This window comes from Mauremys mutica, chromosome 11 (genome assembly GCF_020497125.1).
Source record: "Mauremys mutica isolate MM-2020 ecotype Southern chromosome 11, ASM2049712v1, whole genome shotgun sequence".
NCBI lineage: Eukaryota > Metazoa > Chordata > Testudines > Geoemydidae > Mauremys > Mauremys mutica.
Window position 1 is genome coordinate 51,317,362 of NC_059082.1, and position 22,775 is coordinate 51,340,136.

At 46.7% G+C, this 22,775-nt stretch overlaps 1 protein-coding gene across 2 annotated transcripts in view; it reads right to left on the bottom strand.

Moving 5' to 3' along the window:
* Positions 1 to 22,775, bottom strand: part of RAB11FIP3 (RAB11 family interacting protein 3) — a 189,090-nt gene that overhangs the window by 55,610 nt on the left and 110,705 nt on the right. For both annotated transcript variants that reach the window (XM_044979949.1, XM_044979950.1), the window contains exon 3: positions 17,777 to 17,868. In XM_044979949.1, coding sequence (XP_044835884.1) covers positions 17,777 to 17,868 — 92 coding nt within the window. The remainder of the gene's footprint in view (positions 1 to 17,776; positions 17,869 to 22,775) is intronic.

Genomic DNA, 22,775 nt, shown 5'->3' on the forward strand with positions numbered 1-22,775 from the left:
GTTCAGGAAGTATTCGTGCTGGTTTTAACAGACTAACCTCAGGTCTCTAAACAGAGTTCCTTTTGTTCTTGACCTACCAACCTCTCTGATAACAAATGTGTGAGCTAATGCATTTTTCCCTGCCATTTTACAGATAGTTTGATTCATGTGACTTTCAAAAATTATTCCCCTCCTTCCCCCTTAAAAAAGCCACTAAACAAAGACTTGATTCAAGGTGCATGCAATTTCTCTTTCTTCCCAGCACATGACATTCCATATTGAGATTTTGGTTTTGAATGAAAAGGAAGAGCACATCTGCCTCACTCACTTTTTCAAAGCACTCTACAATTGATCGGGGCAGATCCATTCCCAGATGGCTTCTCTCTCTCACACAAGACTTTAGGAATATTACTTTGTTATAAAGGACACAGGACTGGAAAAAAAAAATCAGACAGACACTGAAATACCTTTCCTAGGTCTATAAATATAAGGGTATAAGCCTCATTCCCCTTACTGAAGTGTGTAACTTTCGGCAAAGTAATTTTTTTTTTGGTTGATTATTACCACAAGCTGTTGTTAAAGAACCAAAATTTTATGACTGAAACAAAAGTAAATGGGTTTATGCAGCCCTAATGACATGATTTATTTCTCATTTCTCTAGATCATCTTCTCAGATGGTCAGGGAACATCGTGATCATCTAATCCAGTGCTGGGCAACCTATGGCACACATGCCAAAGGTGGCACGTGAGCTTATTTTCAGTGGCACTCACACTGCCCAGGTCCTGGCCACCAGTCTGGGAGGCTCTTCATTTTAATTTAATTTTAAATGAAGCTTCTTACGCATTTTAAAAACCTTATTTACTTTATATACAACAATAGTTTAGTTATATATTATAGACTTGTTATCAGGACTTCGGGAGGAAAGGTGTTCGGTATATTTCAAAGGAACACATTGTAATTTTTAAAAGCTACATGTGTAAGTGTTACATTAAATTGTGAGCAACTTGAGGGTGGGAGATGGGAAAACTACACACCCCTCCGTACAGTGCTTGGCACACCACAGTGGTAAATACTAATAATGACAGAAATAATATTTAGCCTTCTTAGCCTATTTAGCTACCAAGCCTCTGGTAGCACACATCCATCTATTTTTAGTATCTTTAATATTGAGGAACAGATCGTTTGTATAGCCAGTGGTGAGGTGAATAAAATCCTGGTTGATTTTGATGAGAACAACCTGCAAGCCATAATTCTTCCTAAAGAACTTGCCCACACAAACAGGAACACAGTGGAGAGAACTACAAAGACACCTTTTTAAAAATCTGCAGACTGGTGCCTCACTGCCCTTTGTGCCTTTGAAAATCTCTCTCTAATGTGCAAGGTCTTCAAAGCAGCCACATTCAAAAACATTCATGGCCAGATTTGAGTTTGGCCCTCCAAGAACAAACGAAGGAAGGAAGGAATAAACAAACACACACTACTCTACTAGGCAAGCACCAAAAGGGAAGTGTTTAAACTAAATCATAGAACCTAGGTTTAGAAGCGACCACAAGGGTCATCACCTGTCAAGATGCAGCATTTATTTTGTCTAAATGTTCCTTCTTCCATCCAAAGTGAAGCTTACCCAGTTCTTTCACACATTTTGGGTTACAATTATTTATAAAGAACATCTCCAATTGTCACAATGGCATTCACCTTCTTAGAGAAATTCTCTACTGGACTCTCTTCATATGTTTATTCACTTCCTGGAACTTCTTCCAAGAACCTCTTCACCAAGGCTCTACCCAAGAACAGGAAAAAATCTCAGGTCGTGGGTTACCCAGAGCGTTGCTGGAAATGGGACAGATGATGAGAATCTTCTATGACATTTTTACTCATGGCACTCTCAGTGCTCTCTCTGAAATGACAGGGAAATCCTGAGTTTTTCCTCTAACTCAGCTGCCACCAGAAATGATTCTGACTTTTGCATCATTACCATTGCCTTGCTCATCAAAAATGTCATCGACTCTTGAAGGTGCAACCTCTGCGGAGGTGGCCACTCCCTTAAACAAGCTGCTTGACCCACCCAGAGTTACAGCCTTGTTGATGCTAACTACTCCCAGCATCCTTGGTTTGTTCCAAGTGGTGCACTGGGACCCAGATTTTCTAGCTTCCCATCCATTGTATTCAGAGTTGAAGATGATAATTCCATCTCATTTCCTAAGGTCTGAAGTTTTTTAAATTCTTTGCATCCTGTTTTGCGCAAGATAACACCCTGACAAACTCCCAGATCAAGGGGTCTTTGGCAGGCAGCAAAGCACTCCCGCTGCTCTGTCATCTATGAAAAAGAGGCACATATTTTTAAAATCTATTATTTTCCTTTATTTCCCCTCCTTCCTTTTTCTTTAAGGAATATCATCATCTATGTTGGGCAATTTTGTAACAAAAAACTAAAAAATCTATATTACCCATTCAAACTGATTTAAGGATCCAAACAAAGGGCTTGCATCAATGTAACTATTAAATTTAGAAACTGGATTTAGTTAAATCAGTGCAATTTCTAGGTCTACGCAAGCCTTTATGAACATGAGATACCTAAGTAAGTATGATTTACTAGATTTCACCATTATTGTCTTTGCAGAGTGAACAAAGGTACATGAATATGGGATACAGGACTTTGGCATTACCCAGAGAGCTAGTCACTTGGCCAAACACAAAAAAGTATCTTTCAGAAGCCTCCAGCCACCCAGGAGATTCCAAATTCAGCAATTATTTATACTACAAAAAAAATTAAATAGGAATTTACATTTCCTTCAGTTAGAACAAGACAGGCTTCTGTTCACTCTGCTGGGATGAAAAGAGAGGTTCTTTTTTATTTATATATATTTGTTTTCCATTGAGGATCTTTGTTTTTAACTCTTTTTGCAGAGATACAAAATCACTGTTGCTACCAGAGAAAATGAATCATTTATACACCTTCAGAGGAATAATACAAATACTCTAGGAAACCGTGAATCTACAGTCTAAATCCACAGTGTAAAAACAACAACATATTTCAGGAGTGGTGGGAGTAAACTAAACAATAAACTAAACAAAAATCCTTTGTTAAACTGGAATTAAGATTCTAAATATATGGAGTATTCTTCAGGTGGAAAATTGCACAATGTAGTTTTTTTTTTAAAATCCACAAGATTTCCTGAAAGCCAGGAAATTGAAAAGTGGAAATTGCACAACACTGTTTCACGGGGGCAAGTCACTTGGCTTCACCGCCTATTGAGCCCAAACCTTGGAACCTTCAGTACCCCTGCTTCATGCCATCAGCTCCCTGCAGTGAGTCCACCTGAGCTGGACACCTGTGGGAGACTTGCACACCCAAGGGAACAATACACACCAACTTCCTTGATCTGGAGTGACTCTCAGCCAGCACTGTAAAAGCAGGAAGGTTTATTAGATGTCCGGAACACAGCATAGAAAGTCCTTACTTACCACAGAGAACAGAAAGTTAGAACTAGGGATGTAAATAATGTTTAAAAACCAGTAACTGTGAAACCAATTAAAATTCTATCGGTTACATGCTTAAACGTTTACCTGGGGAACTAGGGGTGTGGGGAAGGGAGGGCACTGCTGGCCCTGCAGTGTGCCCAGGGTCCCTGCTGCTGCCAGCCCCACGGTGTGCCTGCGGTCTCGGCTGCCACCTGGCATCCCAACACACCCGGGGATCCCTGCTGCTTCCGGGAAGGACCCCAGGCGCACGGGGCCAGCAACCCGTCAGGACCCCGGGTGGAGTTTAACCATTAGCAGAAACTGATGAGCATCAAGCTTATCAGTTAACCGGTTAACTGATTGAACTCTTACATCACTAGTTATAACATAGTCCATTTGGGTCAGTCCAGAGCCCTCTGACCCCTCCTTAAGCCCAGTCCAGAATCTTCTCTCCTGTCTCCAGCAGCCCACACTTAACAACCCCACCTGGACACTCCCCAGACCTTTGCTCCACAGCTGATCATATCCAGTTGTCTTCCTAAGGAGGGTGGGCCATTCATGGTCATTTGTTGCTAGGTGCCAAATGTCCAGGCAATTGGAGTGGCCATTGTCTTCTAGGAGTTTCCATGGGCATGGGCCGTTAACTTTTTTTTAAATCAGAAAGTATCCGAGTGTCACAGCTGGTTGACAGCTAGCTGTCAATGGCTATGTCTAGACTAGGATTTTCACAGCTATAATTCCCAACAAGTGCAGCTCCATCAGGTAATTCCAGCAGGAGCTGGGGTGTAGATAAGGCTCAGACAACTTTACGGACACGTCACAATTTGTTCAGAGCAAGGTTAGAGGACGTGATAGTGAAAACACCCAGAGCCCTCCTAAGTTTTATCTATGCTATACCTTCCGCTTGTTCCACCATTGGTCAATAAACATAAAATAGACAAGGCCTTAGGTGCATGTCTACACCAGACACACATACCCCTTGGCAGCAAGTCTCAGATCTCGGGTCAACTGACTCGGACTTGCACTATGGACTAAAAATAGAAAGGATCAACGCTGCTATTCAGGCTGGAGCCAGGCCGTGAAACATGGCGAGGGGGATGCGTCTCAGAGCCCACACTCCAGCCAGAGTGGGAGCATTTTTATTATTATTTTTAGCTCCCGTAGCATAAGCCTGAGTCAGTTGACCTGGGCTCTGGGACTTGTGGCCCAAGGTGTTTTTTGGTAGTGTAGACATACCCGTACTGGCATTTCACCCAAGGACACCTTGAATATTGTCACCTTAGTTTATTAAGTAGATTGCAGATAGCCTAGCTTCATGGATAAAGGAGATGTAAGATGATGGATAACAAAATGGCCACTGCAAGGTGTTAAAAAGCCATTGTAAAATGAGGAAGTTTGGACGGGTCTGGGTGTATTTAAAGTGCAGTACTTAGCACTGTTACAGCTTCTTCCACGCAAGAGAAGCAACATGTTTATAAACATTAATTTATCCTTGCCAGAGGAGTGGTGTTCCTCCTTCTTAGATTAGGGAAATTCAAAGTACAGCAATAGAGAATATGACTACACTGCAATAAAAGACCCGTGGCATGGCTGTGGCTGGCCCAGGTCAGCAGGCTTGGGCTGTGGGGTTATAATAAAGTTGCACTGAAGACGTTTGGGGCCTGGGCTGGAGCTGGGCTCTGAGACCCCACAAGGGGGCAGGGTCTCAGAGCCGTTCTCCAGCCCAAGACCAAATGTCTACATTGCTATTTTTAGCACTGCAACCAGAGCCCCACTAGCCTGAGTCAGCTGGCCTGGGCTCCGAGACTTGGTGCTGTGGATTTTTAATTGCAGTTTAGACATACCCTAAGTGGGTTTCCTAAAGTCTGTGGTAGAGACAGGATTAGACGCAGATCTGACTTCTAGTTCGGTGCCTTAAAGTAAGGAAAAGATTTCCAAAAAAAATAGATACATTAAAAAAGGATCAAAGTTGAGTCTAAAAGCCAAAAGGTAATTCAGGATAACACCTCTTTGAAAAAGGATCTTACAACACCAACTCCTTCATGTAGCCATATACTCCGATTCTGAAGTGTTAAAACAAACACACCCTGCTGCCAACACCAGTAGTATTTAGATGACAGGTAAGCCTGCAATTAGAGGAGAAAATTTCTGCCCCAGCAGAATTCCTAGATACAGATCTGAACTGCCTCTGTGATCAGATTTAATTATTTTAAAGCAAATTCCTGTACATGTAGACGCTGCTTGAAACATCAACCTTCATGTATAGAACATCTCTCACAGTGCAGGTGATAACTATGACAGGTCACTCAAATCTTCGCCTCGCTGACAGGAAATGGCTTACTGGAATCATTCAAAAAGTGCAGAGCTAAGCACTGATCAGGAAGAGAGAGAGAGAGACAGTCAAATTCTCTCTCTCTCAAATAAGACTCCCATCTCCCATGATACCAACACTCCCTGATACTTCATGCAAAAGAATGACTAGTAATATCTTGTGAATTATACTCCTACGAGAAACACTAAAATACATTTATCTTATTGAACGAAGCAGACTAGAGCTACAGGTGCTTTAAATTCATAGTGTGAGGGTGGCATGATTTCCACCAGATATGGAGAGGTTAGCCCCAGCTCCAGTTGCGCAGAGTTGGCTGGGGGTCTCTAAAACCTCTAACTCATTGGCATTGCGCCACGGAATATCCTGACCATTGTCCAACCTGGTTTATAAAACAATCTACATAGCCCAACAGATGTGTAGATCTCCAAGTGACTTGTGCTCCTCTCTCCTAGGGCAGAGACCACCAATCGCATGGGTGCAGCTGGATCAGTGGATAAACAGAAGGCACAATATTTGGAGGAGGAAGGAAACGATACAACTTAAAAAACTAGCTTGAAATCACTAAAGACTGAGGCCAGGGCCCTAAGACATGGACTCCAGGAATTATTTGCACCCTCCTGACTCTCCATTCCCACTAGGCAGCATAGCCCAGAGAGGACAGAAAATGTACAGAATTTTAGTTGTAAGCTTCTCCTGGCTGGGACTACCTTTATATACACATTTGTACAGCACCCAGCACGACGAGGCATCAGATCCTAATGGGGGCCTTTGGCTGCTACTGCAATTTAAATAATACAAATCTTATTTTAACAAGTGGCAGAGAGGCGGGAATTATGCAGCACTGCCCCAGCCTTTCCCCTGCACCGTTCCATTCCCCTCCGTTCGGTCAATACCGCTTTGGTTTTATTTATTAAAATTAAGCTGAATAGCAATGAGGTTCTCAACTTTTCACTGTTTGAGTGCCACGGATGTAGGCATTTTAAATGCATTATCTACACTCACAGGTTGTCACTGAGAAGCAGGAGCTTTAGGCAGCTTGGCAGTGGCAGATGAGGCTTTGGGTACCTAGGAGGGGCATTTTTTATTTCCTGGATGCAGTAAAAACTTTGGATTCTGATAAGGGGACACTTCTCAGTTTGTCTCTCCAGTTTGGGAAAGGGCCAAAGATGACAAATTTGAAGGACTAAGGGCTTGAATTCCTCAATCCCAACTAGAATCACTAAGTGCTACTGCACCCTTCCCCCCACATTCCCAGCAATGAAAGGAGGACACTAGCTTGATGTTTCTGCTAAAGTGTGCAGCAATTAAATAGTTAAATCGCATTTTAAAGTAGTGGGCTTTAGGCCTCAGCATCAACAGGAGAATTCCCACCTCTGAGTGATTGTCACAGGCTTGATACAGGCTCAAGCAGGCAGCCCTACATGACCATTACAGTGTTCACATTTTGAAGGTTTTTTTTGCAACCTTAAAGGATGTAGATTTCTCTCCCCACCCCCCTCACCCCACAAAAGCTTAGATTCTGGAGAACAAGTTTGGCATAACCATACAATTACACATCCACTCAGACGCAGGGCCACCCAAAGGGGGGGGGGGGGGGGCAAGTGGGGCAATTTGCCCCAGGCCCCACAGGGGCCGCCACGAGAATGTCAGAGGCTCCCCCCGCCCCCGCCTTCTCCCATCCCCTGGCGCCTCAGCACGCCCCGTCCAGGAGCGGCCCTGGACAGAGCTAAAGCGGCCTGGCTCCAGTGGGGCCTGAGCGCCTCCCGCTCGGAGCCACGTGGTAAGGGGCGGAGCTGCGGCCAAGCGGCGGAAGCTCAGGTCCTGTGGAGCCAGGCCGCTGCAGCGCTGTCCAGGGCGCTCCTGGACATGGTGCGCTGAGGCTCCGGGAGAGTGGGGAGGCAGGGGTAAGCGGCATGGTAAAGGGGCCGGGGGAGGGTTGGATAAGGGGCGGGGAGTCCCGGGGACAGGGAAGGGGCAGAGGTTCGGGGGGGGGGGTGGTCAGGGGACAGGGAACGGGGGGTTGGATCGTGGGCATTCTGGGGGTCTGTCAGAACTCGGTGGGGGGTGGATAGGGGTCAGGGCAGTCAGGGGACAGGGAGTGGGGAGGTTGGTGGGGGGTGGGGTCCTGGGGTGGTGGTTGGGGGGGTGTCTCAGAGGGGCGGTCAGGGGACAAGGAGCAGGATGGGTCAGGGATTCTGAGGGGGGCAGTCGGGGGGCAGGAAGTGGGTGGAGGTCAGATGGGGGCAGGGCCAGGCTGTTTGGGGAGGCACAGCCTTCCCTACCCTAAAGCTCATTGAGCAGTTTGAGGCTTGCAGACAGCTATTTAACACAAAGAGCCAAGCTGTTATCTTTTCCCTTAGGGCTACCATCCCTTTCACTTCTCAAATGCCAAATTATATAGTCTACATTTAACTTCAGTGCCACAGGGAGATTCACATCAGGGGAGGGTAGCTTCATTAAAATTAGCCACTTTAGATTAACAGTGATAGAGCCAAGAGAGCCATGTGGGAGGGATCACATATCCTACACCACCTACCTCCTTCCCAACCCTACCAAGGGAGCCCCCCCCTCCCGCCTCCTGCATTGCCCGAGGCTCCAGAGGGGTTAATTCAGTGGTTCTCAAACTTTTGTACTGGTGACCCCTTTCACAAAGCAAACCTCTGAGTGTGACACCCCTCCCCTTATAAATTAAAACCATTTAAAAAATATATTTAACACTATTATAAATGCTGGAGGCAAAGCAGGGTTTGAGGTGGAGGCTGACAGCTCGCAACCCCCAGTAATAACCTCGTGACCCCATGAGGGGTCCCAACCCCGTTTGAGAACCCCAGATTAATTTAATTTGAGCACCCTGTGTCCATTCACATGCATGTGCTATTTTGAGCATTTCAGTTTTCACAACATAGGCTCATCCCAGATTCTGGAACAAGCTCAAATGCTCAGTTTGTGGAGTATGTACATAGTCTATACTAAAGACAAACCCACAGTAACCGTCTCCAGTTTGTGAGGGACCCTATGGAGCCAGTCTCTAGGAAACAGATAAATGCATGGAGGTTAAGTCCATTAATGGCTAGTAGCCAGGATGGGTAAGGAATGGTGTTCCTAGCCTCGGTTGGTCAGAGGGTGGAGATGGATGGCAGGAGAGAGATCACTTGATCATTACCTGTTAGGTTCACTCCCTCTGGGGCACTTGGCATTGGCCACTGTCGGTAGACAGGATACTGGGCTGGATGGACCTTTGGTCTGACCCAGTATGGCCATTCTTATGTTCTAAGCTAAATGAACCCAAAGTTATGGAGACAGATATGAGTCAAGGAAGCCAGCAGAGTATCAGAAACCTGGAAAAATCTCTGACTGGATGGGCTCAGGCATTTGGTCACGAGCTGAGGTGGTTCAAAAGCTTTGGATTTTTTTTAAGCAGAATTTTTTTTATTGTTTAAAGAAACAATCAAACACAGCAAGCAGCAAATATTTGGCTACACTTCTGAAACCCCAAACCATGTTCAGGTTTTGGCAGACTAATTTAAGCTTTACAATTAAAAAACCACAACAAATTTTGAAGGAAAGCAGACATTGTCCATGATTTTTTCTGCTTTTTAAAAACCCCTAGTTTTCGATCCAAAAAAGTTTTGATGGAAAATATTTGTCCAACCCTTTTAATGAGCTTTAGTGCCTTTTAGCACTAGCTGATGCTGAGAACCAGTGATACCTTGTAAGGGTGACTTGAAAAGAAGTTCTCAAAACTGGGTTTGTGCCGAGATGTGGAAGGTTTTTAAATGTTAATTTTTCCCAGGGCAAGTGGGGCAATTTGCCCTGGGCCCTGCAGGGGCCCCCACGAGAATACAGTATTCTATAGTATTGCAAATTTTTTTTATGGAAGGGGCCCCTGAAATTGCTTTGCCCCAGGTCCCCTGAATCCTCTGGGCGGCCCTACTCAGATGGCTGCATAACCACAACATACACCGGGTTCTGCTGCCTAGAGGGCTTGGTGAAAGCAATCATTATCAACCACGTTGTTGCACTGCAAATTTCTTCTGCTAACCAGAACTTTGAGGCCTTGTCTGCACTGAACAATTTTACAGTGCTAAGAAACATTTATTCCATTTCATCTGACTGAAATGCAGCTGGGTTTCACAAACAGAAGTGCTTTGATAGAGAGCACGAGGGCTAAAGAAATATTACCAACGGGCCTTGGTTTTTCAGGGCTCAATAGTAACTGAGTCTGCATTGTTCCAATGCCAGTGTAAACACAGCTCCATCACTAGATCTCCTAGGCAGTAGGGTAATACAAATAACCACAGGGCCAGTAGTTGGAAGGGTCAACATCTATTTGTAAAAAGATTTCATGTCATGCATCGGTTAGCGTGTTTTACTTTCATTGATCAATAATTGGGAGGCACTAAAGAGCTCACAGACTTTTTGCTGTTCTAATTTTGAAGTGTTTAAAACCATCTATTTTGTTTCATCATCTCTGAAATACATTGCACTGATTGGCCGCCATAGGGCAATGCAGTTCTCAGCACTTCTAGTACAATGCACATTTGTACTTTCTGGTTATCATTTTTTCCTTTGGCAATTTAACACCAATTACCTCTGTCTTATCTCAGGTTGACAGAAAGTTTAGTTGCTCCCCCTGGCTGCCCTACTTGGTAGCTACCAAAAGGGCTCTAGATCTTCCCATATTCCTTCCAAATCAAAATATCCCTGAGATTACAAATGCTAATATACTCACTGTCTCCCCATCTCACCTGAGTATTGCAAGGATACAGTAAGTCTTGCCGGGCATGCTCACCCTCTCCCCCACTCTCTCTCCTCTCTCTACCCCCTGGGTCAGACCCCCAGTGTCCCTGATTTTGTAGTCATTTCAGGTGACTCAGCCTCCCTGTTCCACAACCCGGCCAAGGCAGGCAAGACTTCCATCAGGAGGCAGGGAAGAGAGATTCTCCAAATGCCCTTTTGTGCAAAGCAGGGCACAACAGGCTGGGAGCCAAGAGGCTGAGTCACAAACTCACCTCTTCCACAGAGCCCTGTTTATGTTTCTTTGGACTTCAAGGCTCTTACTTTTGAGGACTGCTTCACCTTCCTTACTGCAGGGAGGAGACAACTGTCATTCCCACCATTCTACTAAGAAGTTAATGGAGAGAATGTAGAAGGTCACGTTTTGAAGAACTGGAAACAGAACCCAAGTGTCTAACATGACAAGCTCAAGCCTCATCCATAATGCATGTCAGAATGAACGTACTGAAACTATGCACTTAGTTATCCTTTCTAATTCCTAGACAACACTTCGCTCCTGAAATAGGGCCCAAGAATCCTGACAACCAATGTCCTGCTCTAATCACTAGACAACCCTTCCCACTAAGACACACAAATTGTCAACCCCAATATTCTACTCCAGTCTAGTAACCAACTGGCAAAGAGTTTTGTGTCTCACTTTGGAGGCCAGTTCACATGAAGACCGCTATTCTTTTAGCTCAAGTAGTACAGCTCTGTCCTGCAGAACTGAAGGTTCTGAGTTCAAACCCTGATGATGATGTGTGCGGGAAAACCGAACACCCACACAAGACAGAATTTGTTTTTCCAGTTTTCTATTTACTCAGTTGGGTTATTTAATTCATGCAATGAAAAAAAATTCTTAAAATAGGCTTTTCAAACAAAATTTGTCAATTATGGTGTATGATGTGCAAGAAAACTCGTAAGTTCCACATTTCAGTTTTGTCTGTAACACACTGGCAGGTTTGAAAGTTCAGAGGTATGCTTGAATCTCCAGTCACGAGGAGCAGATGAAGCAGTTTTGCTACGCTCTTCTCTGCATCTTTGCCAGCTAGCAATCTAACAGGATTTGTGTGGGTTGCTACAGTTACAGAAATATCAAACCTTCTCTAGATAAGAAATGAAAACTTTGCATTTCCCCCATATTTTCTACCCTTCTTTCCTCCTCCTCCCTTCCATCCATCCACTTTCCTAACCCAAGTCTCTCTCCACATTGTTGTAACTATTGCAACACAATCGGTCAAATTGTAACAGGGTGTTTGGCCTTGTAAAGGTGACCTGTAAAGTGCAAACGGTTGGGCTGTGGCCCTTTTGGGTGCTTTATGTTGCACTGAAAAGATCCAACAGGTCCTTTCCCCTCCACAACAAAAACAGATTTAAAAAGACACAACTTTTTAACATTACAGATCAGGGGTGAGCAAACTATGGCCTGGAGGCCACATCCAGCTCTTCAGACGTTTTAATCTGGCCCTCAAGCTCCCGCCAGGGAGCAGGGTCCGGGGCTTGTCTCACTCCAGCCAGGAAGCGGGGTCAGGGGTTGGCCCGACTCTATATGGCTCACAGAAGCAGGGGCATGTACCCCCTCTGGCTCCTATGCGTAGGGGCTGCCAGGTGGCTCCACACGCTGTCCCTGCCCCAAGCTTGGCCCCCGCAGCTCCCACTGGCCGGGAACCACAGCCAATGGGAGCTGAAGGGGCAGTGCCTGTGGACCGGGCAACGTGCAGAGCCGCCTGGCCGTGCTTCTGCATAGGAGCTAGAGGAGGAACATTCCACTGCTTCCGGGAGCTGCTTGAGGTAATCGATCCCCGGAGCCTGCACCCCAGTCCCTCTCCCAGGCCCCAACCCCCTGCCCCAGCCCTGATCCCTCTCCCACCCTCCAAACCCCTCAGTCCCAGCCCGGAGCCCCCTCCTGCACCCTGAACTCATTTCTGGCCCCACCCCAGAGCCCGCACCCCCTGCTGGAGCACTCACCCCCTCCACATACCCCAACCCCCAATTTCATGAGCATTCATGGCCCGCCATACAATTTCCATACCCAGATGTGACCCTCGAGCCAAAAAGTTTGCCCACCTGTGTTACAGATTCAAGTCTTGCCTACCATATGTAAACATTCAGTGGGGGTGTTTTGGTTGGCTACCTCCCAGTACTAAAAGAAAGGGGAAGGCCCAATGGGAAATCAGGACCCTGACATGGACAGTCCCCAGGAACAATGCGGAGAGGCCAATGCTCCAGGTCAGCCTGATTGACAGGGCGGGCAAGCTAGTCCCATCCTCCGTGTGAGCTGGAATTGCCAGGGTCAGACAGAGTAGGGCTGAGCGAAGGAGAAAGCATGGGCCCGAGCTGAGCTGGGAGCAGAGCTGTGCCAGCCCGAGGGGCCAGAGAAGCAGACCAGGGAGCAGACCAGAGCTGGGAGCAGAGTCACAGAAGAAGCCCACAGAGCAGACCTGTCCTGGGAAGAGAGCTGCAGCAACCAGAGCCAGGGGGCCAGAGAAGCAGTCCAGGGAGCTGGAGGCAGAGCAGCAGCAGCCGTGCTAAGGCAGAATGGAGCTGGAGCTGGGGTGGGAGCAGTCTGGAGCCGAGTGTGGTGAGCAGCTGGGGAGAGCAACGGTGACCCTGGGCAGTGGGCCCAGTGCAGGGAGATGCCCCCAGCCAAGAGGCCTTGCAGGGCAGACTTGGAGGGGGATCGTAACCCCGACGGGGCAGGGGCAATGCTGGGAAGAAGGGTCCTGCCACCTAGACCCTGAGAGCGTGTGGCCACCGCCAGAGCAAATGTCTGACCCTCAGCATCCCTGCAGCACAGCGAGCGCCTGAGAAGGAGGCCTGGGACTTGTGAAGAACAGACTGAACTGCTCTTACATTCCAGAGACGCTGGTTGTGATGCCCCCATGCCTCAGATTGGGGTTATATGTTTTCCTTTAACCTTTCCCATTTTTCCTTATTTTTTTTAATTGATTGCTGTTCAATAAATTGTATTTGCTTTGAACTGTATGTAACGATCAGTGGGTCAGGGAAGCATCCAGTGCAGAGAGAGCACCTCGGAGTGGGGATACCCTAGCCCAGGGGTGGGCAAACTTTTTGGCCTGATGGCCACATCTGGGTATGGAAATTGTATAGTGGGCCATGAATGCTCATGCTTCCCGGCCAATGAAAGCTGCAGGGCAGTGCTTGGGGCAGGGGCAGCCTGCGAAGCCCCCGGCCGCTCCTACGAGTAGGAGCCAGAGGGGGGACATGCCGCTGCTTCTGGGAGCTGAGTGGAGCAGAGCAAGCCCCAGACCCTGCTCCCCGTCGGGAGCTCGAGGGCCAGATTAAAGCAGCTGAAGGGCTGGATGCAGCCCCCAGGCCGTAGTTTGCCCACCCCTGCCCTAAGTGACCATGACAAGGTTGGGAGTTGAGCCGCCCAGGAATCCTGGGCCCAGCCTTGTTGGGATTACAAGGACTCTGCCACACAGGAGAGCCCTCGAGGTTAGGCAGGCCTCTGGGTAAAGGAAGTGGGAGCGAGGACTCAGATTCTTTCGCTAGCCCACTTCACCGGGGTAGTGTATAAGCCAGGAAAGCTCCCCACAATAGTGGAATCATTCCCCCGCTTACACATAGAGGAAGAACGAGGAGAATTATGATATCACAAGTAAGAAGTGTATAGAAGAACAACCTTATTAACAAAAAGGGAAGGAGTTTTTATTCAGACTATTTAAAACTTTTATTTACACCTATTTAACACAAACATTTGGGAATAAAGATATTTTTTAAGGACTCAGTACTTCTTCCCCTTCGTGTAAGGGCAGGGAGAGTGCCCAATCCACATTTTTGTTATGCTCATTAAATCCTCCAGTAAAATTAGGGAAGTACAAAATAAGCAAAAGATTAAGATATATTTTAAAGAGTTTTCCTGACTCCTTTGTGCATCAGAGTACCAAAAGAGGGAAATTTTATTCCTTTGCAGGTCACCTGTAAGAAATTTCATCTGAGACCAGACCTCTGACAACTGAGAAATGCTTCCACAATGGCTTGCAGTAGCTCCTTAGAGTGAGAAAGCTAAATGTTACCCATCTCCCTTTGCCTTGCCTAAGGACATCACTGCTTTTGAAACGTGCTCACCTTCACCTAATCCACAGCCTAGAACCTCGTGTACTCATTTACATGTTTGGGAACCTAAAGAGAGCCATCATCTTAAATGACCATTCCAGCTGCATTGTCTTGCCCAGTAAAAAAAAAAAAAAAAAAGCTGCGAAGTTGTTTGATTGCTGCACACACATACACAGGGAAATTCCACCAGGAGCATGAAACAAGGTACTTCTCACTAGAACACCAGTGTTGGTATACCTAAGGGAAATGTCTGGACTTCTGAACATGTGTGTCCTTTTTCCTTTTCTTCCCTCTTATCTGGATCATCCTGAAAGAGGCTTTTGATTATGCCCATCTGTTTTATACTGCCTTAGAAATTCTCTAGGGCAGGTCCTCCATACAACCACAGGATGTAAATCCACAGTTCCTAGCTCAGAGTAGCAGAACAGCAAAGTGCTTACAGGTAACATCAAAGAAAGCTCACAGCACACTCGTTTGTGCCAGCACTCCTCGTTTACTTTTTGCCTAGCTTTGCCTCTAAACAGTCCAAGCTTTCCCTGGTACAGCACTGCAGGATGCGCAGAATAAGATGCCACACACCAGGGGCCTGTTGATCAGCTATATTAAAAGGGAAATGGGGGGGGGGGAAAAACCCACAAGACACTCATGTATTTTTACACTTGCAAGACTGAGCAATATCTTTCTATCATGCTCTCATTTGCAGAGACTCTGTGAAATCCTTATAGACTGGAAATTATTTCAGGTCATGCATCAGACAACTATGGTGATTTTTACCAAACACATTTAAAAACACATTGGGCTGGATATCAGCTGAAAACTACCCCAAATACAATTCCCCCAAAATGGATTCTCAGTTTTAAAAAGCAAGCTGCAGGTTTGCCATTCATTCTCCTTCTATTTATGTTTTTATTCTGACAAGTAAGTGACTCTAAACTTCTCAGTATGGACTTGTTCCCAGAATAACAGGTTAATTGCAACACTCCCACAGAGCCACTAGGAAGTGCTCTTGCTCTAATTTCCCTTCCCTTTAAAGACAGACTCACTCCCACAATGGCTTGCAGTAGCTCCTTAGAGTGAGAAAGCTAAGATCATTAACTGTATGAGTGCAATGGAGCCATCAGTCAAATCCAGGGAATAAACATTTAAAGCATCTAGCTGGCTATTAGCACAGAAAAGGTTAGCAGCAGCCGCAACTCCCATTTAGCTTAGCCCGGTCAGCGGAGGTAAGAAGCATTTGTGATGCTGAACAAACCAGAAGAGGAATTTGAGAAAATGCATTTCCTACCCTGTCCCTCCAAGTATAAATTGGGGTTTCCAAGTCAAAAGGCTGCAGCCACCTTGCTAAAAACAGCAATGGTATTTGTGAGGTTTATTCAAATACCCAAGAGAGCAAGCAAAATGGAGAAGCGTGTACTTGTATCTTCTCCTGCACAGAGTATAAGGCAAGACAAGGAGGGCATTTTGCACATAAAGAGACAGACTCCAAATAAATAACTTTACACTTAAAGAAAGTCTCCCAATGGAAGAACTTAAGGCTCACACATTAATCAAGCCCCTGTTATTGTTCCCTTTCTACAGATGGGGAAACAGAAGTGATTCCTCCAAGGTCGGAGAGCAAGTATCTGTGGTTTTGGTAAAAAGTGGGAACCAGCCAACAAGCTATTTCAGTAAATGCCCCGGAAGTGGGAGAAGCAGAAGTTTAAAAATAGGAATGGTTTATTCTGATTTTACTTTATACCAATCAGGGTCTTCAAAGTGACACGTGAAAGCCATATAAAATTTACTATCTTGAAAGCACAGGGCAGCCAGTGGTTGCTTTTTAATGACAAAGGGCGGAACAAAGCTGATCAGTGTCAGGTGTATTACCAGAGAACTCAAGAGAGCAGCGCCTAGCCCTCTATCGAAGAAAATAAAAGACCAAGAAAATGTATTCTGGGCTGTATATTTATTTGTGATCAAGCAATAGCAGGCATATTTCTATGTAAACACAGAGCAGCCCTGAGACTCTGGCCTATCCAGTGGAGTCTCAATATTGGAAAGCCTGGAGTCTCCCATTTTGGACTGTTAAAGGCTTGGGCAGTCTGGTAGGCAAGTGAGCAAGCACAGACACCATACACAGGGGGTGCCATCAGGCAAGGCTTTGAGAGAAATACTGAATTATATTGGGAAACATTTAAAAGAAATTGGAAAAACAATTAAACATCCCAGTGAGCTGGGCCTTCGTGGAAGCAGGAGAGTGTTTGCTCAGAGGGTAATTATGGTGGCCCTCCTTCTGCTGCTGTCTGGAAGGCACCCAGTGCACCCGCCAACTAGGGAAGAACAAAAAGCCCACAATTAAAGCTGACAGGCATGTCCTGGTAACAGCAGCCTCATTTACAGAGGAGGAGAGCAAACAGCAAGAGACAAATGGAATGGCCTAATCCTTCCCAGTATGGAGGGCCAAGGGGGAAGGGCATCGTTTGCTTTTTGAAATGGAACATTCCATGTCAACAACAAAAATAAAAGGGGGGGGGGGGAAGAATCACACTGCCCTTTAATCTACCTTAGGCTGACAGCACAGCAATGAATGACATCTGAAATATTCTGTGTCGTCCTTCTGTTTAGAAACTGCCTCCAAGAGATTGGAGCAGAGAGACAGGCTCATGATGGGCGTATTTATAATAAGTACTTCCTGGAACTGGGTTCATGCTCTCTGTTGCCACAACCCCCAGTAGCAAAACTAAGGCAACCACAGCAACGTATCTTTGCCATGCTAACATTCTTTTGCCACAAGGGGCAACACACACTGGCAGCTTGTGGCCAGAGATGGAAAAACCGTATGAACGTTCAATGCTATCATCAACTCTAAGCACCAAAGCAACATGCAGCAATGTCTGGCAGGCAGAAATACTGATTCTAATACAAGGGTAAGGCAAAGGGATGCTATCAGACTTTTTACACAAGTGCTGTTTTCTATCAACAGTGCTTGTGTTCAACACGTCACACTTTCAACGCAGCCCAGCTTTCAGAGATTCTGAGCACACCCCCACTGAAGTTAACAGCAGCTGTGAGGGCTCAGCACCTCCACAAGGCAGACTGCCTATGTATTTTAAGTCCCAGACTACACACACAGTTTTCATGCCCTTATTTAGCTTACTTATACTTGCCTCAAACGTGACGAAGTCATCGAACTCATCAGGACAGACAGAAGGTTCCTCCTCACGGGTATACCCCATCTCATACAACTGGCTGTCAGAATCTGAAAGCACAGAAAAGAAAAGGTCAGCTGTTACTAGAGGGGAGGAAAGTGATCAGATGTAGATTTGAACCCCAAAATGTCCCTGCGAGAGCCAGTAGTTGCGGGGCAGAGTTGAGAGGACATAATTTTCAACAGAGGGGGATTTTTATGAGGTGGGATTTTTAATCATTATTAAAGATCCCAGTTTGAGAACAGCCAAGTCACAGGATTAATCCAGTTAAAGTGCTTCCTAACATTAGGTCCTTGGTGTCCCTCCACACTTTGAAGGTGATGGGCATCTGGGTTCCTGTCTCCTCCACAACATACCGTGGCACAATTGCTGCCATCTCTCCTTTTCTGCGTGTTCTTTCTTCACTCTTTATTCTTCTGTGTTATTGTTGGTCACTAGCTTTTTTCCACTGTTCTCCCCAACAATGCCACCCCTTCCACTTCCCCATTCTCCTACTCATTAGAAGGCTACATGCTGCTGGGGGCAGGGGAATCCATCAGTTCTACACAAGACTGAACTGACTGCCATGGGACTGGTGAAGAGAACGGGCTCTGCTGAGCCTGCAGCTCCATCAGGAGCCACCAAGACAGAAGGGCAGGGACAGAGGGTGGCTTTCAAGGGGCTTTACTTGAGCCACTTTACCCAAAACATGAGCAGCCCCAATGCTCCCTTCTGCACAAGTCCTCCCCACCCCTCTGAGTAATACCTAGGACTCCTCTCACAGGTTGAGAAACACTGGGTTTACCCGATCCTGTCGGCTCAAATTAAATGGTGGGAGCAGGATCACATCTCTTGAATTTACACATATCAAAGCTGTTTAACTCAGATGACATTAACCAGGGCAAGGAATCACTATGGACACTACTGTTTTAGAGAAGCTCTCCAATCATGTTGTGAAGGGAAAGCCCCTCCGGCTCCCAAAATACAACTGATGGAGGCGGATGGTCAAAGCAGAAAGCACAGCCTATGTTCATGTGTCCTTTAAGCTAACTTTTTCCCAGCAAACTGACTCCACAGCCAATTCAGATCTCTTCTAGGCTTCAGTCCAAACTAAGGTTTCTCTAGAAGTCATACAAAGCTCAACAATACAGCCATCAGGATAGGAACATGTGTAAACACCTTTGTAGAGTACATTCCTTATTCAGTCATAGCATAAGCCTTTAAAAAAATTGTAAAAACAACGAGGAGTACTTGTGGCACCTTAGAGACTAACAAATTTTTTTGGGCATAAGTTTTCGTGGGCTAGAACCCACTTCATCAGATGCATGGAGTGGAAAATGTGTGTGCGCACAAGTTCAGCATCTATCTAGAAAATGTTAATAAATAGCTTTTGCTATTAATAGATTTGACTTGTTATTAAGAGCAGGAGGCAGTACGGTCTATTATTATTTGTACAGAACATTGGATGGGGAGTCCAGCTCTGTCACTTACCTGCCATGTAAGCATGGTCAAATTACTCTTCCCCAGCCCCTTTTCCATTTCTCTTCCCATCCATTGACTTGTCTATTTAGAGTGAAAACTCTTCAGGACAGAGACTGTTCCAATCTCTATTGGGGCTTCTAGGCACTACTGTAACACAAATAATCATCACCTAAACAAGCTGCTTTCAGTCCGTTCTATGTCTGCAAATTGTTCTGCAATTTGAAAAGCCTGGGCGAAAATGCTTTTACCCTAAGGGTGAAGAAAAGTGTCCTCGCACAAGTGCCACCACCAAGCGATGTTTACAAGAATACTTACTGCTATCATTAATAGGTCCTTTGAGAGCAGCAAAACCAAGGAGTGTGTCAGCATTAACTGCGATGCACAGAAACTTGACTAGCAGCAGGAACTCAGTCGCCCAGGGATGGGGAGACTGGGCTGAAATGTGCATACCTGGTTTAGCTAGCTTGCTGTATTCTTTACAAAGGAAGTGTACATTTACTTAATCCCCTCTTTCAAAGTGGGTTTTTTTATTTAAAAAATAGAAGCAAACATCTCTTAAAAATAGGCCTGATTATTCCATGACTCCAGATCTCCTTCTAGGGTTACCATATTTCAGGTTCCCAAAAAGAGGACACTGCCGGAGGGATGGGGTGGGGGTGGGGCGGCAGGGAAGAGCTGGAGAGGTGTGTGTAGTGGGAGGGGTGGGGGGGGATGGAGGGGATACCTGCAACGGCAGTGCTCACTGGAGGGGGGGGCAGTGTTACTCCCTGTCACGGTGGCAGGGCGGCTGGCACAAGTCCAGGACGCAGTGACAGCGGTAAGTTAGCACCTCCCTGCAGGACCTCCTCCCCAGGGCTGGGGGCTGGGTGGGCAGGATGCAGCAGCTGTGGCTGCGGGGGGATGGACCAATCAGCTGCAGAAGTAGGGAGGGACTAATCAGGAAGTAGACCAATCAGGGCTCTTTCTGAGCTGCAAAGACTGTTCTATAAAAATCCCAGACATTGCCTGATATTTGAAAAATCCGCCTGGACGGAGGGCAGAGGATTTAAAAGAGGCTCTGTCTGGGAAAACCCAGACATATGGTAACCCTGCCTTCACACCTATCTCCACCCACCCCCTTTTTACTCTCTCTTAGGCCTGGTCTACACTAGGACTTTAATTCGAATTTAGCAGCGTTAATTCGAACTAACCACTCAACCGTCCACACCAGGAAGCCATTTAATTCGAACTAGAGGGCTCTTTAGTTCGAATTCGGTACTCCACCCCGACAGGTGGAGTAACGCTAAATTCGACATGGCTAGCTCGAATTAGGCTAGGTGTGGATGCAAATCGAACTTAGTAGCTCCGGGAGCTATCCCACAGTGCACCACTCTGTTGACGCTCTGGACAGCAGTCGGAGCTTGGATTCTCTGACCAGCCACACAGGAAATGACCCGGGAAAATTTGAATTCATTTTCCTGTCTGGGCACTTTGAATCTGACGTCTGGCTGGACATCGGGGCAAGCTCCGCAGCACCTGCAACGATGCAGAGCTCTCCAGCAGAGGAGTCTGGCCAATCCAAGAATAGAAAGAGGTCCCCAGCATGGACAGACCGGGAAGTCCTGGATCTGATCGGTGTGTGGGGCGAGGAGTCTGTGCTGTCGGAGCTGCGCTCCAGCAAGCGGAATGCCAAGACCTTCGAGAAGGTCTCCAAAGCAATGATAGAGAAAGGATACAGCCGGGATGCAATGCAGTGCCGCGTGAAAATCAAGGACCTGAGACAAGGCTACCAAAAAGTCAGAGCGGCAAACGGACGCTCCGGAGCCCTGCCGCAGACATGCCACTTCTACGAGGCACTGCATGCCATTCTAGGTGGGTCTGCCACCACTGCCCCACCAGTGACCGTGGACTCAGTGGATGGCATAGTGAACCTGGACAGTTCCTCCTCGATGTTCGCCGATGTGGAAGATGAGGAACGGTCTGTGGAGGACAGCGCAGGCGACAGCGAACACAATACCGCTTTCCCTGACAGCCAGGATCTCTTCATCACCCTCACAGAGATCCCCTACCAACCCTCCCCGGCCGTTAACCCGGACTCTGAATCAGGGGAAGGATCAGGCGGTAAGTGATATAAACATGTAAACATTTATTTTTTATAAAACAGGTATAAAAAAATAGAAATACTATATATAAAATTTTCAATGAAAAACTATATGAAAAGTAGGTCCACACATATAGGGATTGAACAATAATCCTCCAGGGACAATTCAAGAAAGGTCTCATTTAGGTCCTCGAAAAGCCTCCGCAGGAGGTTCCTGGGGAGAGGTGCCTTGTTGGGTGCTCCATGGAAGCACACTCTTCCGCGCCAGGACATCCTTATGTAGATGGGAATCATCGCCTCCACAAGCATGGCCGCATATGGTCCTGGTCTCTGCAGGGCTTCCCTTAGCATCCGCTCTTTGTGACTCCGAGGGACCCGCATCAGGGTGATCTCGTTCATGAAATGCTGCATCTAATTAGGGCAATTAGTGTATTGTTACTGTTGTGAATGGTTGACTTTTACTTTGCATAACAATGACCCTCGCTTAACAGCCACGTGTTGTAGGCCACATAGGAAAAGCATACATTGATCTTTCCCGTGCACTGGCGGGAGTGGCTGGAAAAGGGTCAGAGTATATGATTTCCAGATTGCCTTTAGCGGGAGGGCACAGCTATCCATTAACTGATAAGCAGAATGTACTGTAAGGCTTACCAGGACTGTCTGCTAGACGGATTCAGCTGTCTCTCCCCACTTGTCCGCTCTCCTGTGCAATGCCGCAGCCAATGAGAGCGTATTCCGAAATCTCGAACTTGTCCTGAGATCTCGTGAGACTTGTTGCCCTGTATGGTCTTGTTCAGAGAAACTGACTAGACTGTGTTCACTGTTCGCAAACATGTATCTGTTCAAGGAAATCAGTTACTTTTCCCATCACACAGCTTCGGCTCTTTCCCGGACTGCCCCGGCATCCCCCTCGCAGAGGCTGGCGCAGATTAGGCGGCGAAAGAAAAAGACTAGGGACAAGATGTTCGCGGAACTGATGGCCTGCTCCAGAGCCGAGGCGGCAGAGCAGAGACAGTGGAGGGAGACCCTATGTCAACAGCATCGCACACACATTGAACGGGAGGACAGGTGGCGGCAGGAAGACCAGCAGGCGACTCAAACGCTGCTTGGGCTAATGAGGGAGCAAACGGACACGCTCCGGCGCCTTGTTGATGTTATGCAGGACCGCAGGCAGGAGGACAGAGCCCCCCTGCAGTGTATCTGCAACCGCCCTCCCCCGCCAAGAAGTCCTGCCCCCCCCCTCACCCAAAAGTACAAGACGGCGGGGCGGTAGGGGCCGTGAGAACTGTCACTGCACCACAGCATAGCGCTAATGTACCACACACCTCTCACGCTATAAATTTGTAGAAGTGCTTCCCTTACAGGCTCACCCAGTCCCAAATCCAAGTTTCATCCCCCCAGTGTGTATTAGATTAT